The sequence below is a fragment of the Octodon degus genome, unplaced genomic scaffold, assembly GCF_000260255.1.
Source record: "Octodon degus isolate 3935 unplaced genomic scaffold, OctDeg1.0 scaffold00077, whole genome shotgun sequence".
NCBI lineage: Eukaryota > Metazoa > Chordata > Mammalia > Rodentia > Octodontidae > Octodon > Octodon degus.
This window is the reverse complement of record NW_004524653.1, coordinates 1,566,403-1,582,698: the sequence shown is the minus strand read 5'-3', so window position 1 is coordinate 1,582,698 and position 16,296 is coordinate 1,566,403. Positions and strand designations below refer to the sequence as shown.

The 16,296-nt window shown below is 51.5% G+C and overlaps 2 protein-coding genes across 2 annotated transcripts in view; one reads left to right on the top strand and one right to left on the bottom strand.

Moving 5' to 3' along the window:
- The first annotated feature begins 1,076 nt into the window (after positions 1-1,076).
- Positions 1,077-8,734, top strand: Fam210b (family with sequence similarity 210 member B). Its single transcript, XM_004636014.2, has 3 exons — positions 1,077-1,307; positions 6,725-6,897; positions 7,077-8,734. The coding sequence occupies exons 1-3, from the start codon at positions 1,122-1,124 to the stop codon at positions 7,291-7,293; spliced, it is 576 nt and encodes a 191-aa protein (XP_004636071.1). The 5' UTR covers positions 1,077-1,121; the 3' UTR covers positions 7,294-8,734.
- A 2,246-nt stretch (positions 8,735-10,980) lies between these two features.
- Positions 10,981-16,296, bottom strand: part of Aurka (aurora kinase A) — a 36,307-nt gene continuing 30,991 nt past the window's right edge. Inside the window, exons 4-6 of the mRNA XM_023720726.1 lie at positions 14,486-14,634; positions 11,877-12,051; positions 10,981-11,216 (exon numbers count right to left, since the gene is read on the bottom strand). Of these exons, the coding sequence (XP_023576494.1) occupies positions 11,031-11,216; positions 11,877-12,051; positions 14,486-14,634 (510 nt within the window). The 3' untranslated portion in view covers positions 10,981-11,030. The remainder of the gene's footprint in view (positions 11,217-11,876; positions 12,052-14,485; positions 14,635-16,296) is intronic.

The following is a 16,296-nucleotide window of genomic DNA, read 5'->3' as shown; positions in this document are numbered from 1 at the left end:
AGTAGTGAGACCCTGAACACCCTGTAGACCCTTCCCCCAAAACAATAATAATAAAATAAAACAAAACGAAACATTGGCGGTGTTAAGCGCAAGGACTCGGCCACTGCCCAGCGGCCCCCTGCCTCCCCCGGCCAGCGCCCAGCCCAGCCCCGGGCAGCCCCCGCGCTTTAGCTCTCCGCAGCTGCGCTGGGCGGATCGCAGTCACGCCGTCCTCGCCGGGCTGGGTCGCGCCCGCCACGCGTCCGCAGCAGCTGCCCCCGGCTGTGTCCACTACCAGCCAGTGCACGCGATGGTTCCCAGCTTCTGGGTGTGACGCTGTGAAGAGGAAGGAACCGGCTGTGAACTTCGACGTCTTGAAGTTGCTGGTTAGCGCGTTCATCTTTTGTCTTGTGTCATTTGGGAGAGGGATTGAACCAGAGCCTTTGCCCTGAGTTACAGTTCTACCCTCTTTTCTTTTCTTTCTTTTTTTTTCCTTTTGTATTTTAGGGAAGGGTCTACAGGGTGTTCGGGGCCTCAGTACTAGATTGGACTCATAGTGATCCGCCTGTTTACAGCCTCCCAAGAGCTGGGATTACAGATGCGCACCACCACACCCAGTCACCCGGCAGGCCCAGGGATCGAACCCCTAGACCCTGCGCCCGCTTGCAGTCGCTTCAATCCGCTGAGCTATTTGGCCGGCCCTCTACCCTCTTTTTGAGACAGGGATTCTCTAAGACGGATGACTGTCAGTTTCTGTATTTCTTTTTTTCTTGGGGGCTAACTTGCAAACAAATCTGTAGTTTTCAGGTTTCAGGTTTCTTTCACCAGCGCAGCCCTAGGCCCACGTTGGCGCGCACAGAGGGCAACACCCGACGAGCCACCCTACGCGGTTTGGAGTTCCAAGGCCGAGGCCGAAAGGAGCCAGAACTCGCCCTCCAAAGGGACCGACCCTGAGTGCGCGCGCAACTCCTCCGGGGAGGGGGCGGAGCTAGCGGGTGGGGCCAAGAGGTTGCGCGCGCCTGCGGCCCCGCCCACCCGAGCCGGGCTCCAGGGAGGGCGGGGGCGTGGCCAGGCAGGGCGCGCGCCAGGCCCCGCCCACCCCACGCCGGCTCTGGGAGGGCAGCAGCGCCTCGCTGCATACCATGGCTGGGCTCCTGGCGCTGCTGGGCCCGGCGGGCAAGGTGGGAGCCCGGCTCTGCCCCCGCGCCACCTGCCTCCTGGGTGCCGTCGTCCCCTGCGCCCCGCCGCCCCTAGCCCAGGTCCAGTTCCGGCCCGGCCCAGACGCACGGCTGCTCTACATGGCTCGCGGGAACTTCCGCAGCCACCAGGTAAACCACTCCACCCCCACCCCGACCTCTGACCCTCACTCTGACCTCTGACCCCCAGGTTCGCCGAGCAGGCCCTGGGTCGCTCCGCAGCCAGGGCAGCTTTGCCCAGTCCCCAAATCCCTACACACCAGAAAGGGATCGTCCTAAGACGGCCGGGGAAACTGAGGCTCGGGGGTGGCCGGTGCGTTGCCCAAGGTCACAGAGCCCCCTTTCCAGAGCGTCGCCGGGGCAGTGATAAAGCCGGGGGAATCCTGCGGACCGGAGCTCGCTCGGAACTTGCTCGCAGGCCTTCCACGCGGTCCCCTTTGATGCCGGCTCGGGCCCCCGCCCTGGGCCGGGCGAAGCCGGTTTCGCGTCCCTCGGCGCGGCCGCTGCTCCGCCCACCCCATCCGACTCGCAGATCTTGCTGTGCTGCTCCGGATTGCATTGCATTTCGGTGGCCTTGAGCGAGTGCTGAGGGAGAGCTAGCTTCCCTTCGGAGCTGCAGTACAGCTTTTCTTAAACATTAGTTTTTTGTTGTTGCCATCCTAATGGATCTACAGAAAGCCGGGGGCACAGGCCTGACCCGTGAGGACCCTCGGGGCCTGCGGGCCCGGAAAGGAGGGTGCAGTCCATTTGAATGGGGCCTCGTGCACCAGCCAGTCCGTGACCTGGGAGCCTCCAGCCTGCCGCCTGACCTTGCAGAGAGGTCTAGGAATGGCAGCCATAGGCAGGAGTTGGGAGATGGACAGGCTGGCCACTGCAGGCCGGCGATGGGCGCCACGTGGGGGCCCATTGCCTGAACTTCTGTAGATTTTCGTGGGTGGCAGAGGGGTTTGGCCCATGCCCTCACCAGACTCCCCACCCCCACCCCCGCACAGACAGAAACACACAGCACCGTCACATCCTCACCCGTTCAGGCTCCAGCTGTGTCTCCAGGGCCCAGCCCTGCCCTTCCTTCCCAGGAAGCCCCCCACCACCATCAGCGAAGCCTTGAACGCTCCCAGTGGGATCCCCTGAACCCCAGGAGTGTTTAGTGGGCTGTTTTCATCCTCTGGAATGGCCCCTGTCTTGCTTGTCTCTTCTGTCATCTAGGATAACCCAGTGCCCAGGCCAGGCCCAATGTGACAGTGGGGATGGGGGGGGGTGAGCATATTAGATTCCCCCTATCTGTTTCTTACTCGAGTTATGTAGCCTTGATCAAGCGTGCTCACTCTTCTGTGCCTCAGTTTCCTCATCTGTAAAATGGGATGGCCCTAATCACATGTAGCATTGTAAAAACAAGATGTTTACACAGGACACACAGTACATCCTCAGTAATGTTAGCAGTTGCAGTCCTACTAAGTACATACAGTTCCGGGGACCTGTGAGCTGCCCTTGTTTTCCCTGCACTCTGACAAAATAGGGTGGGATCGGAACCTACCAGGACTTGAGAATGAAGATCCTCGTGGCCCTGAGAAAACACTTCCCAGGCCACCAGGGAGAGGAGGTGGCTGGCTTGCGCCAGTACCTGCCTGCAGTTCTGGCTTCCCTTATTTAGTTAAACAAGGTCTCCCTGTGTAGTTTGGGCTAGATTTGAACTCACTGTGCAGTTCACCTGGCCTCCAACCCACAGTGGTCTTCCTGCCTCAGCCTCCTGACTACAGGGGTTACAGCATGACTCCCGGTATTTAAGCTCCCTCCCTTGTCCTGCTTGGTGGTCCTCCATGGCCCTCCTCCCCCCTGCCACCCTGTAGCTCACTTTTCTGTCTGTTGTCCCTGCTGCCCCCACCCCAGGGCTCCTGGAGGTTTTGCCAAGTTCTCTTCTTCGCTCCATCCCCACACTTACAGCAGTTCCTGGCTCAGGAAAGACGAGACTGCTTGAGGAACAGAGTTGTTAAAAGCAAAGTCCTTGGAAACAGCCCCAGCAGAATTAGGTCCCGCTCCGACAGTTAGTCCCTGCACACTCCCCTCTGGTCTCCTGGAACCCTCCTCTGGTAAGTGGGGTATCCGTCAGGCCTCTTCCAGACTGCTGGGAGGATTAGATAAGCTAGTATTTCCAGAACACATAGAACATTGCCTGGTACAGTATAAGTGCCATTTATTAATTATTAAGTGAATGAAAACAAGAATTTCTGTGAAAGATGAGCCTGACGGCTGGTTCCTTTTTCTGGCCCTCCTGCCCTGACTCTGTAAAGCTCTTGGTGCTTTACTCAGTGGGCCAGGGAAGAGGGACCACACATATTGTAGGTCCCTACTCCTATCCCATGGAGAAATGAATGTGTGCAAATTCCTACTGCTTGCAAGTCCCACTCTAGTTCCTCTGGTTCACCCTCTTTTATCCCCTCGAGACTGGGGAAGACAAGTGTGTGGCTCCCGGTGCCCCCCATGCTCTTCAAGAGTAGCCAGCCATTCCTGAAGGACGCTATTGTCCCAGCTGGGGTTGGGGATAGAGACAACTGTCATCACCTCCTTTGCCTCTGGCAGCCCTGGGCCCCAGCTACAATGACTGCTGAGAGCTGGGCTCTCTCTGATAAACAAGCCCCACCCTCCTGTCGTTGCAGAGGGACCAGCTGCCAGAGCTGATGGGAGGGCAGAGGACCCTTCCCGAGCCAAACCCTGCGGTTGGCTGATGACCACAGTCCCTTTCACTTCCCACCCTTGACATTTGGCCCCGGCTAAGTCAATTATGCAGCCTCTGTCTATTTACAGAGCGGTGTAGCTGTCTCTGCTGAAGGCCCTTTTGTTTACACTCACTGGTTTGGCAAATGGCTTTCCGGCCATGAAAGAAAAATAAAAAGGCCTCCAGATTTCCAGCTACATAAGCAGCAGCGTGTACAACAAGACTGTGGCAGAATAAACCTCGAGGGACAATGTCCTGGAGCTTATTTGGTTTTGCTTTTGTTTTTGAGACAGGCTCTCCCTGTGTAATTCAGCCTGGCCGTGAACTCACTGTGTAGCCTAGGTGGGCCTTGAATTCAAAGAGCTCCTCCTGCCTCAGCCCCCCCAGTGTTCCTGTTCGCTCGAAAGAAGGTGGCTCAGGAAGATATCGCTAAGGTGGTATTCATTTAGGCGTCAAAGCAGTGGAGGAGGACATATTCACGTTTCTATTTGAAATATGCAAAGAAAAGCAGTAGGAGGACCCTTGTCCCCAGCCCATATGAGCAGGAGGGAAGCCAGCCCCAAGAATGTGCCCTGTGACACAGGGCAGGTAGCTGGGCCCCTGACAGCTCTGGCTGTAGCCTCACAGTCCGATGGTGAGCCAATGACAAATCCCTGGCCTGTAAAATGAGTTTTGGGCACATGGATACAGGTACACGGAGAAAAACTCTCCAGGCCCTCTCTCCTCAGTGTCCCAGATGGGGACACCATGCGAGCCATATTAGCCAGAAATGCAGCATCACGTATCAGATGTGCCCGCTGCCTGTGGCAGCAGGTCAGGAGGACGTGTAGTTGTGCAAGCGAAGCTGGTCAGTATGAAGGCTGCTGCTTGCTGGGACACCCTGTAGTCTGTCTTCCGGGTGGCCTGACACCATCTCCTGGTCTTCCAGCATGTCCCTTCCCTTTGCCTTTGCACAAGATGGCTCAGGGAAGAAGCCATCCAGTTGCAGGACCAGTAACTGGAGCCCTCCTGTACGCAGGTCCTCGCCCCCTCCTGAGACGAACACCAAGCACCCTCCTAAATCTTGTAGTTAGAGATGCTCAAAGCCAGGTGTGGCGTAGGGATTTGTGGGTCTCCGTGTGGTCCGTTCTACCCAGGGAGAAATGGCAGCAGGACTGAGGAAAAGACAGACAAGAAGACAAAAGTTGGGTTAGGTGGTGACTCCTGCCTGGTTGGCAAGACAACCCCGTGAACAATATGGATGTTTATGCCTTTGCAAGGTTAACAACCTGTGACACAAGGTTGCCTAGTGACTAACAGCTGACATTAACCAGTCAGGTGGCCTGTTTAGGCACTGAGGCCTAGTCCCACTCACACATTTGACCAGTTTTCTAGCTTCCAGGGCTCCCAACAGTGTGGAGCCCCACACCTGCGATATCACCACTTAGGAGGCTAAGGCAGGAGGATTGCCATGAGTTCAAGACCAGCCTGGATTACATGCAAGACCTGAAAACCAAAATTTGCAGCTGAGGCAAGAGGCTTGCTGTGAGTTCAGGGCCAGCCTGGGCTACAAAGGGAGTTGAAAGCCAGCCTGAACTGCATAGTGAGACCCTGTCTCAAAAGGATAAATAAATAAATAAATAAATAAATGTCCTCTTGAGGTTTTTAGTCCAAGTATAGTTGGATAGCTTTGTTGTTATTGTTTTTTCCAAACATTTCAGGCTCAGGTAGTGATCCCTGAATGATAACAGGTCAGTAGTAAATGCCACACATAACTATTTCTGTACAATCCCAGTCAGCGCGTTGTCCAGGAATTGGTCCTCCACTGAATAAATCTGAATCCTGAAGGCAGTGTGACACCATAGCTTTCGCTCCCCGTGGGGCTGCGCCACCTCCATCTTCAGTAGCACATAGCGTGGGTTGTGTGCTCATGCCGCAGGCAGCCTAGGTCTGGTTTTGCTGACTTTGGGCCACGCTGGTGCCACCCCTCTGGGAAGTGGGAGACGCAGTCACAGTTAAGTGGAAGGAGGAGCAGGTGGAGAAAACGCAGCAGGGGGCTGCCTGGCTCAGGGAAATGCTCCTTGGAGGATCGCTCCTGCCTGCAAGCAAACGAGCCTGGGGTTTCAGTCAGGCCTGCTCCTCGAACACATGGCCACATGGTTATCCCACAAGCCCCAGGAGGCAGAAGGCCAGCCTGAGTCTCCCTGGGGTACAGCAGGGATCAGCCTGGCTGGGTCCTCCTTCATGCTGCGGGAGTGAGTCCATTCTGGAGGCTGCCTGATTCCCTGGCCGGGGCCCTCACCTGCATACACCCGCAGTGCTGGGTCTTCAGGTCGCTGTGTGTGCTTCTGCTCCCTTCCTTGTCCTTGTAAGAACCTCTGTTGAGCCCACCAAAGTAATCCAGAACAAGCTCCCCACCTGCAGAGCCTTAACCACATCTGCAGAATACTTTCGCCAATGTGAGCTCAAAAGCATTTTGACAGTCAGGGGTTCTGAGGACCTGTTCCTGGCCACGTCTGAGGCCGCCTTTGTGCCGGCCGTACGTACTGCCTAGCCTTTGGTCATACCAGGGTGAGAAGTGGGCCTTGTCCCGATTGGCAAACTGGCCTCTCACTGGGTAGCAAAATGTGCATGAAGCTGGGTGTGGTGGTGCACACCCATCATCCCAGCACTCAGGAGGCTGAGGCAGGAGGATGGCTGCAAGTTCGAGGCCAGCCTGGGCTATAGAGTGAGTTTAAGGCCAGCCTGAACTGCACAGTGAGCCCATTTCTCCAAAAGACAGTAGAAAGACGTGTGTGTATGAGTGTAAAAGCTGGCGAAGACCACCGACCTGGCGCCCCCTTTGGCTTCTGCACAGGAGCCCAGCAGAATCGCCGAGACCTCAGGCAGCAAGGCCGGCAGCCCCGAGAGCAAGCAGAGCAAGGCACAGCAGCTGAAGAAGGTTTTCCAAGAGTACGGAGCCGTTGGTGTGTCACTGCATGTTGGGATCTCGTTAATCTCCCTGGGCCTGTTTTACATGGTTGTTTCAAGGTGAGCTCTTGAACAGTAATAAAGACTTGGTTTTTACTGCCGTAGAAGATGCCCTAGAAACGAGAATTTTTTACTAAGACTGTTCATGCAGATACTTTTATAATATGTAGATCTTATAGCCAAACTGATTCCGTAGTCCATGGCTAAGTAATTGTTTTCTTCGCCCCTTTCCCTCCCAGTGGCGTAGACATGTCTGCAATCCTGCTTAAACTCGGATTTAAAGAGTCGCTGGTGCAGTCGAAAATGGCAGCAGGCACGAGCACCTTCGTGGTGGCCTACGCAATCCACAAGCTGTTTGCGCCCGTGCGAATCAGCATCACCCTGGTCTCTGTGCCCTTCCTTGTCAGATACCTTCGGAAAGTGGGACTTTTTAAGCCTCCAGCTGCAAAACCTTGAGGATTTGCAGGCACTGAAAACCTAGCTTGAGAGTGTACCATGTGGACTGATCAGGCTTGTGGGTTTTTCTGAGTGGAAGCAGGGAGCTAATTGCTATGTTCTCGTGGATAAAGTTTACCTTTGCACCAAAAATCAGGCTTTGAATAATTATAATTTGGGGTTGGTAAGTTTTCCCACCATTCAGCGTAGGGCTATGCACATACTCTGAAGTGTCAGCCTCATAAAGGAGGTAACATCTCCGACTTGGACAGCCCACTTACATGCTCTTTCTGGAAGATCCAAGGTGAGGTCCCGTCTGCAAAAGCCCCCGAGGGTTCCCCATGCGCAAGTTCTTTTAAGCCAAGGATTCATTTAGCTGCTTTTACGATTCCCTTTCCACTGGTTTGTTGTCAGCAGCCTGCAGCTTAATGTGCAATATTCGGTAAAATAGCTGCCGGTGCTCCAATTAATGAAGCAGAAGTTAGCCACACGTGATCATAAGTAAATTAGCACCAGCCCTCTGACATTCACTGCCCTTGCTCTGGGGAAAGAAAAACAAGTATTTCTTTGGCCCCTAAACCTTCCAATCTGGACATCTTTGAGCTTGAGATGTTTTTTCTGAAATTTCATTGAAGTTGGGTCACTTGTCTCTGTTGACGTGAAATATGAAAACCTTGCCCAGTGGTAATGTGGCTCTCGCCGTCAGCATGCATGCCGCAGAAAGGAAGAGCTAAAACAATCCTAGCCCTTCTTGGACAATCTTTAACTCTTGTTTCAAACTTCAGACATTCCAGAGTTGTCACAATGTTTACATCGTGTCACTACTCGTGCTTCTAAACTGAGCCAAAATTATATACGTGAAGATTGGCGTGACTTCCCAGAAAGAAAAACTAGTAGCATTTGTTATAAATGGAAGACAGCCATGAGAGACTATCCAGGCCGGGAAGAAAAGGAGACTGGCAGGTGGAAGCTGTCTCCCAAGCCACTGTCACCCCACAAAGGGCAAGTGTGTCGGGGAGGTGAGAATTCAAGCAGAGACCCACCCCTCCGCCTGCCTCCTCAGCAGTGCGTTGAGCCTTGTCCTAGCCTTCTACACTCAGCTGATCCAGCATTTCTGCCTTCCCGAGGGCTGAGGGGGTCATGTTTATCTTCCTGGCTTGTAATTCTATCTTTAAAATTATTTCTGTGACAATTAGAAACCTAAAGGAACCACCTACTAAGCTCCGGCTGTGCCCGCTAGTTAAACCCTAATTATCATTGCCACTGGGTTATCTCAACAGTTAAAAGGATCTTTGTGGGACAGATTCTCCATTTGCAAGATGACCTTGAAGCGGAACTATTTTCTTTTAAACCTGCTGGTACACGGCCGAAAGCTTTTTACAGGTTTATAGCTGGAACTGCCTTTCTGGGCTCCAATTCCCAGGACATTGTCATGCTGTATACAGTTCACGCTGTATGCCTGATGACACCGGTTCCATCTTTTTACTTGGACTGGGCAGAACTTTCCCACCTCTTAGTTACACAGTGATTGTCCATGCTGGGCTCCCATCCCCCACACATGCCAGCACAGAACGCCTATGCAAAGATGCTGACTGAAAGCCTGCAGCTCAGGGGCTTACAGCTCGACCCCCCTGGGCAGGAGTGACTTCACACCAAGCAACTGTGTCACGACGCTCTCAGCCGGACCCCAAAGCAGAAAAAATCATAGTGACACGCTAAGGACAAAGGACCAGGGAACTAACGTATGATCTGAATTTACCAGCAAGATATTCAGACAGCTTGTATTTACGTTGTTTTTAATGGAACTAGGTGTATGATCTATTTTCAAAATGTAAACCAGTTTGCCTCTAATTTTTTAATAGACAAGGTGAGCATTTTAAGGGAAATAAACATCTGTATAAAGTTGGTTATGTTTTTCTTACTCCTCCAGAGTCTTGGCCACTGTTGTTGCCACTGGCACACCTGCAGCTAAAAGCTGCATCGTGGCTCCTGTTTCAGTGAGAGCCGGCTGGCTCCAAGGCCAGATGGGAAGGCCCAGGAGCTGGCAGAGGAACAGCCGGCTCACCTGGGCACGCAGGAAGCGCACACTCCCTTCTACACCAGCGGTGCTGTTTTCCAGCAGTGCATCCCCTGTACCACCCCATCACGCACTGCCTTTGACGGCCCCACCTTCGGGCGCATGGGACTTTGGGAGGACATCTGGATATAAACCACCTAACATAAGCCATCCTTGCTGCCAGTTACACGAGTAGCAGCTGTGAGGTCCTTGCCAGGCATGGCACCATGAGGTCTTTCCTTCCCTGAGCAGGACTTTGCCCAACAAAGTGTGCCAGCCTATTGTCACTACAGTCCTGTCGCTCTAGCGGACAGGATCCTGGACGATCCTTGAGATATGCATACTTCAGGACCACAAAAGTAGGCTCAGCACAAGACTGGGAAGTAAAGGCTCGCCTGTCCCAAGGGGCACTGAAGTTTGAGTTGTTTTATGTTTGACTGCTTTGTGGCTTGGACATAGAAGTTTCTTTTCTGGAGGGTGGAGGGGTGGAACTGGAGATTGAACTCGGGCCCTTGTGCTTGCCAGGCAAGCATTTATTCTACTGAGCTATCTCCCCGACCTAGAAGTTTCTTCAAGTTAGCCAGTTTTCTCTTTTGACATAGCTGACCTCTACAGTCTGTTGCACTATGAGCTAGGAAAACCTGTTTGTCTGCTTAAAAAAATTATTTGGTACAGGGTCTTGCTACACAGCTTGGACTTCTAGTGATCCTCCTGCCTCAGCCTCCCCAGTGCTGGGATTACTTGCATGCGCCACCATGCCTGGTCTTGGTGGCCGGCACAGCATGTCGTACCGGGGATCAAGTTCAGGACCGTGCACTTGCCAGGCAGCCGCTTAGACCGCCGAGCTATCTCCCCAGGCTTTCTACTTCTGAATTCATCCTTTCGCTGACACACAAGTGATACTGGCAGCTATCAGCTTCACATATTAGGAGCACATCCAGCAGACCAGGGGAACGTCAGATCTGCCCATGCTCAGAAGACAGCTCGTGGACATAACTACCCCTGTACTCCAGGTAGATCAGTATATTTATTTATGCATTTAACAGGTTTACACACATGCCATAACTCCAATGCAATAAAAAGCCCTAAACATTTAGAAAAAGTTCCGAGATGTCGGGTCGCTTGTGTATCCCATGCAATTCCTGAGACAGAGGTAGAGCATGTGTTCTATTTCATAGTGGTTAAGGACGGCCAGAGACCCGGTCAGGCTTAACAGGGTCAATGAACAATGAGAGCATTGCAGCGGGATGCACAGAAAGGACACCATACAGAAAGCTTCAATATTTAAAATACTCATATTCATTCCAACTCCTTTCCCAGGTCTGACCACACAATAAGTTACACACACACTCAAGTTCTTGAAGGTTACTGTGTAGCGCACTCGCTGATTCAGTCAGAGGAAAGTGGTCACTTTCCTGACAACCAGACTCTGAATTCTCCCACAAGGACCCCGGCAGGGGCTGTGCATATGGCTGCCGCTGAGTCCCGCCTCCGTGTATGGACCTGGTCAAAGCAGCATGATTCTTGAGGCCCCTTCACAGAGTGTCACGTTTACTGCAGGGGAGCTTTGTGAACAGGGGCCAGGGTGCTGCAGGCTCAGGGCGAGAAGTAACACCTCTGTGGCCTGTGCGCGGAGCAGGAGTCGTCACGTCCCCAAAGGTTCCACAGCAGCCCTGCTCCAAGGACCCCGCCCTTTACGTGACTAAGATGACTTGATGGCTGCTGCTTGGCTTTTCTGGCAAGGTGATGGCTTGGTGGAATTTGCTGTGATCCAGGGGTGTTCAAGCACTTCACTAAGAGTTGGCCTCTGGCTTGGATTATGCTTGAGCAGCCTCGAAATGAAGTCCCGGGCTCCCTCTGTCACAAAGTCAGGGAAAGTATATTCAACCTGGAGTACAAGTAACAAAAAGGCACAAAACACAAGTAAGTGAGACCATACTGTATAAATATTCACACCTTCACTTAATGTGCAGCTGAAATGTTGCCAAACTCTGGGTCAGACCGTAGGGATGGCGTAGCGCCGAGGAGCTTTGGAAGACGTAAGCTTTACGTTAGTGGGCTGGGAGACACTGGGGTCCCCATCACCACCTGGTCTTGGAGTAAAACAGCCACTCATACAGGGTTGTAGGAAGAAGTGCAAAAGACAGGTAGCGGGCCATCCCACAGCGGGCTACACAGCCTTGCCTACCCTGCTAGGCAGCACTTCCCCTGTGTACGCCAGGAGGTCCCGGATAGGGAGCGCAGGAAGAATCAGTCATGGTCCAGCACTGAGCAGAGCTGTCCTTGAGGCGGTAAGTCTTTGAAAAACTTGAAAGCAAGCAAAATAACTGGCTGCGGCAGCCCTGGCTGGGCGCACATACCCTGCAGCTGCCATTGGAAGGCTAAGTTAAGTCCTGCAGGTTCTAACTGGGAACAGGCCATGCTTCCCAATCCCATCCTCGTGGTGTGAGGAAATAGAAGTTTCAAGATTCCCTTCACGTTTAAAGTCGCCTCTGCCATGAGGGAAGAACGCTAAGAGCACAGCAGGCCCCTAGCAGTGTCGTCTTACCCGTGATATCCTTTTGTAGGTCTCTTGGTGAGTGTGCGCCTCAAAGGGAGGGTTCCCGACCAAAAACTCATAGCAAAGGACTCCCAGGCTCCACAGGTCCACCTTCTCATCATGCATCCGGCCCTCGATCATCTCGGGCGGCAGGTAGTCCAGGGTGCCACACAGAGTGGTCCTCCTAAAAGGCAGGCTCGGGCTGACCCGTGCTGCTGTCACTGCAACAGCCACCGGGAGTTACGCTGCCAACAAGGGCCGAGTGTACCCCGGCCAGGTCCGGCAGGGAAGCGGATACTGTATAATCCCCAGTTTTAGCTAGGAAGCCGACTAGAGGAAATGTGTAAGATCACACAGCTACCAACCAGGCCTCCCTCCAAGTCTGTCTGACTCCAGGGCCTCCGGATAATCCAGAGCTTGAAATCATTTTGCTAGAAAAGCTCCCAGGCAGTGCTCTCTATAAATACAATTTAAAGTTCTATGATGACACCAAGTGACACCACAGTCAGAAAAATTTATTTTAAAATGTAGAGACTAGTCTAGGTAGAGACCAGAGCACAGTACAATGCCAACGCATGGACCTCGCCCGGGATTTAAAAACACCTATGAAATGGCATGGGCCACAGGGGCAATAGGAGCAGGCGCAAATGCTAGATATTCCCAAAGCTGTTAGCTGTCATAGGAAGGTGGAATATCTTACTTGCAAGGCATGCACATTGTAGGGCTTAAGGACAAAGTATCACAGCAATAGACGCACCAAAGCCAGGAAGTCGGGCAGGCAGGCCAGAGGTCCTAGACAGTTCACCTAACGTAAGCTAAAGGTGGGGCTTCAGTGGGTTACCTTAACAGAGAGTCCAAATAACTGACTTTTGAAGCAAACACGCAAGCCCCAATGGAATGCAAGGGACAAAGAACAGGTCCCTAAATAATGGGAGACCACCAACATCAAAGCTGACCTCACCTGCACCAAAACTGTGAAAGCCAGAGGACTTAGCTCTCCAGGGTCCAGGTTGCCGAGCCCCGCCCTGACAGGTGGGGAGGTTTTCCTCTGCTGCCTTCTGTTAAGCATACTCACAGTCATTCCCCACCGCCTGCTCGGTGCTGTGTTCCTGGCTTCGAACTTCACTGCCCCGAAACAAGGACCAGATCACAGCACAGCGGGGAGCTGGCTACAGCAGCATAAAAATACACTCATTTTCAATGTCCATGGAGCTCAGGGTTGAGAACTGTGGAGTGGGGTCCCTGCCAAGGCCGGCGGCATGCTCCCACCAGCTCCAACTCGGCATTTCAAAGGTTGGAAGCAAGCTCAGAGCGGCACACGTCTGCCAGGAGCATCCTGACGCTGAGGCCCAGACCTCTGGAGGCCCCTCTCGGCCACGCCGTGTCCCAGGGCGAGGAAAGACTTCTGAATACACCTAACTTCTCCAGGGGTTCTAAACCAGGAAGCTACTAAGGTGATTAACATTCAGGGGTGAAGCAGACACAAACATAGAAATGACCTCTTCAAGAAAATACGATGACACCGCTACGCCACTGAAAAGTCACCTCCTGCAACGGAGCAGCCCCACAAAGCCCACAATGTTCTGTTGTTTGTCTTACATAAGGGCTCCCAATGATGGCAACCAGTGAAATAAAGAGTGCTTTGCAGGAAACAAAAGATAGCAGCAAACATCAAAGAAAGCATCTTCCCCAAATCACCTACCTATTTTAGGAAATATATATATTTTAAAACTATTTAAAAAAAAAATTCTTCCAGTGATAATTTTTAAGTCAACAAGCCCTAACCAAATTGCTTTAAAATGCCCTTACCCCCCGCCCCACAGAGCACTAAAGCTTTTTTTTTTCCTTGTCTTTCTGAGACAGGGTCTCGCTATGCAGTTCAGCCTGGCCTTGAGCTCACTTTGCAGCCCAGGCTGGTCTCGAACTACCAAGGATCCTCTTGCCTCAGCCTTCTGAGTGCTACGATTACAGGCATGCGACACCATGCTCGACTTTAAAGCTTACTTTAACCCAAATTAAATGTAAAACTGTACAGAGTATCTTAGCTCTTGTTTGGAAAGATTAGTTTCATTATGTTGATGCCACTGCCGCAGCTGTGTGTGGTGGGGCAGGGAGGTGACAACAAGGGAGAACTGTCCCACTCGAGGCAAGAGTTGGTCAGATTCTCCAGCCACATCTCAAGCTCCAGCCAAACCCATTTCGTTTCCAGAATTCTCCAAAGGATGTACTCTAAAAGGCCATACTGTGGATTTTTGTACTGCTGTTCTCAGGATCTTTTCCCGTCTTCTTATCCATGAAGAAAACCAGTCTCCAGCCCACCAGCAATCCACTGTAACTGTCACGTACTCACTCTATCTGTTGACTTTGCATCCACATCACTAACCTCCAAGGGCATCAAGCGTCTTTAACCCGGGCCTAGAGCACCATGCACGGCCAGAAGCACTCACAAATAAAATGCTGCTATTAATTTATTATCAGGCCTAAAATATTCCAACGTATTTCTGGGTGAGTCACCTGCCCTAACTCAGCGTAAAATCTACTCTCGAGTTTATTTACTTCATGATTAGCCCTCAGGATTCCTGCTAGACTGTATAACTGTCACCTCTAAAGTTACACACCTGGAGGATGGAGCGTGTACCGACCACCCAAAATCTGCAATCTTCAACTCTCCAGTTGATCCCAGCAGCAGGTTCTCTGGTTTAATATCTCTATGAATAACTCTCTTGGAATGACAGTAAGACAGGGCATTTGCCAATTCTGTGATATACTGTTGAAAAAACATGGAAAGCCTGGGTTTAGATTTTATGTAACACAGTATTAGACGTCTCTTCTGAAAAATTATCCAACAAAGATTTTAACATGATTTGCAGGTTTTAAAGCAAATATTATAGAAATAATGGGTAAGTCTACACAAATCAACTGAATCAATTTATAGCGGTCCCTGTAAGGTTCAACTGCAGCCTGACTCCTCGCCCGCCACCTCCAACCTGCTTGCCAGGGGAAGCTCTACTGTCTGCTGAGAACTCAGCTCTCCGCAGGGAACTCGGCTCAGTACCAAAGTTGTCATCAGCAAGCACAGGATGTCATGAAGGAGACAAGATAGGACAACCTTGCAGGTCCCAGGACATCTGAAGACACCTAAAAATTTATACTGAACACTTCAAAGGCTTTGCCCACTGAGATGTAGGACTGCCAGACAACTGACCACAGATGATTATCAAAGTCTTCCTGCCTATTGTCCCCTGCCTTATTCCCATCCCTATAAAAGGGACACACTTCTTTTGGCTGGGGCAGGGGATCCTACCACTCTGCCTTACACAAGCCTGGTGATCTCTGCTCGCCCCACGTATGTTGCAGTTGCCATCAATTTATTCATAACTTAGTCAAGTCTTTGCTAATGCAATAGTATCTCAGTTCACAGATGCCTCCCGCCTCCCGCCTCCCTTTGCAAACAAAAGCATCTGGCAAAAGTTTGCTCTGTTCACATAGTCCACGTGGAGTGACAAACATGACCAGGGCCATCTCGCCCACACCAACACAAATGCAGCCATCTTCCTCAAATCATAAAACACATTAAGTTCATAAGCTGAAATGCACTGTACCTGTGATGTGATACTGAATGACTGGAAAGCCTGGTGACAAGCGCTAACCATATCCCCAGGGGCAATTTATAGCCCAGCTGCAATCAATTAAGGAATTGATAAGAAAAAACTGCTACAAATGGAGAATCAGATGTGTAAACTTATTTATTTCTGGCCCCAGCCTGTGTAAACTTATTTAAAGCTCTTTTTCAAAAGCTTTTTTTTTGGGGGGGGGGAGACTGAGGATTGAACTCAGGACCTTGCACTTGCCTGGCAAGCACTTATTCCACTAAGCTATCTTCCCAGCCCCAAAAGCTTTTAAGTGTAGTCAGTTTCCGATTTTAAAAATCATCCTACAACAAAAGAATATATTTGAAGGGCCGGCCAAATAGCTCAGTGGATTAAAATGCCTGCAAGCAGGTGTGGGGGCTGGGAGTTGGATCCCTGGGCCTGCCATGCCAGGCCTGCCATGCCAACCCCGCTCCTACACCGCACTGAGATTGGGCGAGGTGGTGCGCGCCTGTAATCCCAGCTGTTGGGAGGCTGTAAACAGGAGGATCACTATATAGTCTGATCTAGTAGTTAGACCCTGAACACCCTGTAGACCCTTCTCTAAAATACAAAATAATAATAATAAATTTGAAGATACAGTCTACACAACAGAAACTAGAAGTCCCCTGGTGCGTTAATGGAGCTGTGGATGCGCCTCCCTGCCAAGCACATGCCGCAGACCTCATTTCAAAGCAACCACTTGATCTGCTCTTACTGAGAAATTTTTTCATGTCAAAAGAAATTACCAATAAAGTGAAAAGGCAACCTACAAATTTGGAAAAAATCATGACAAATAA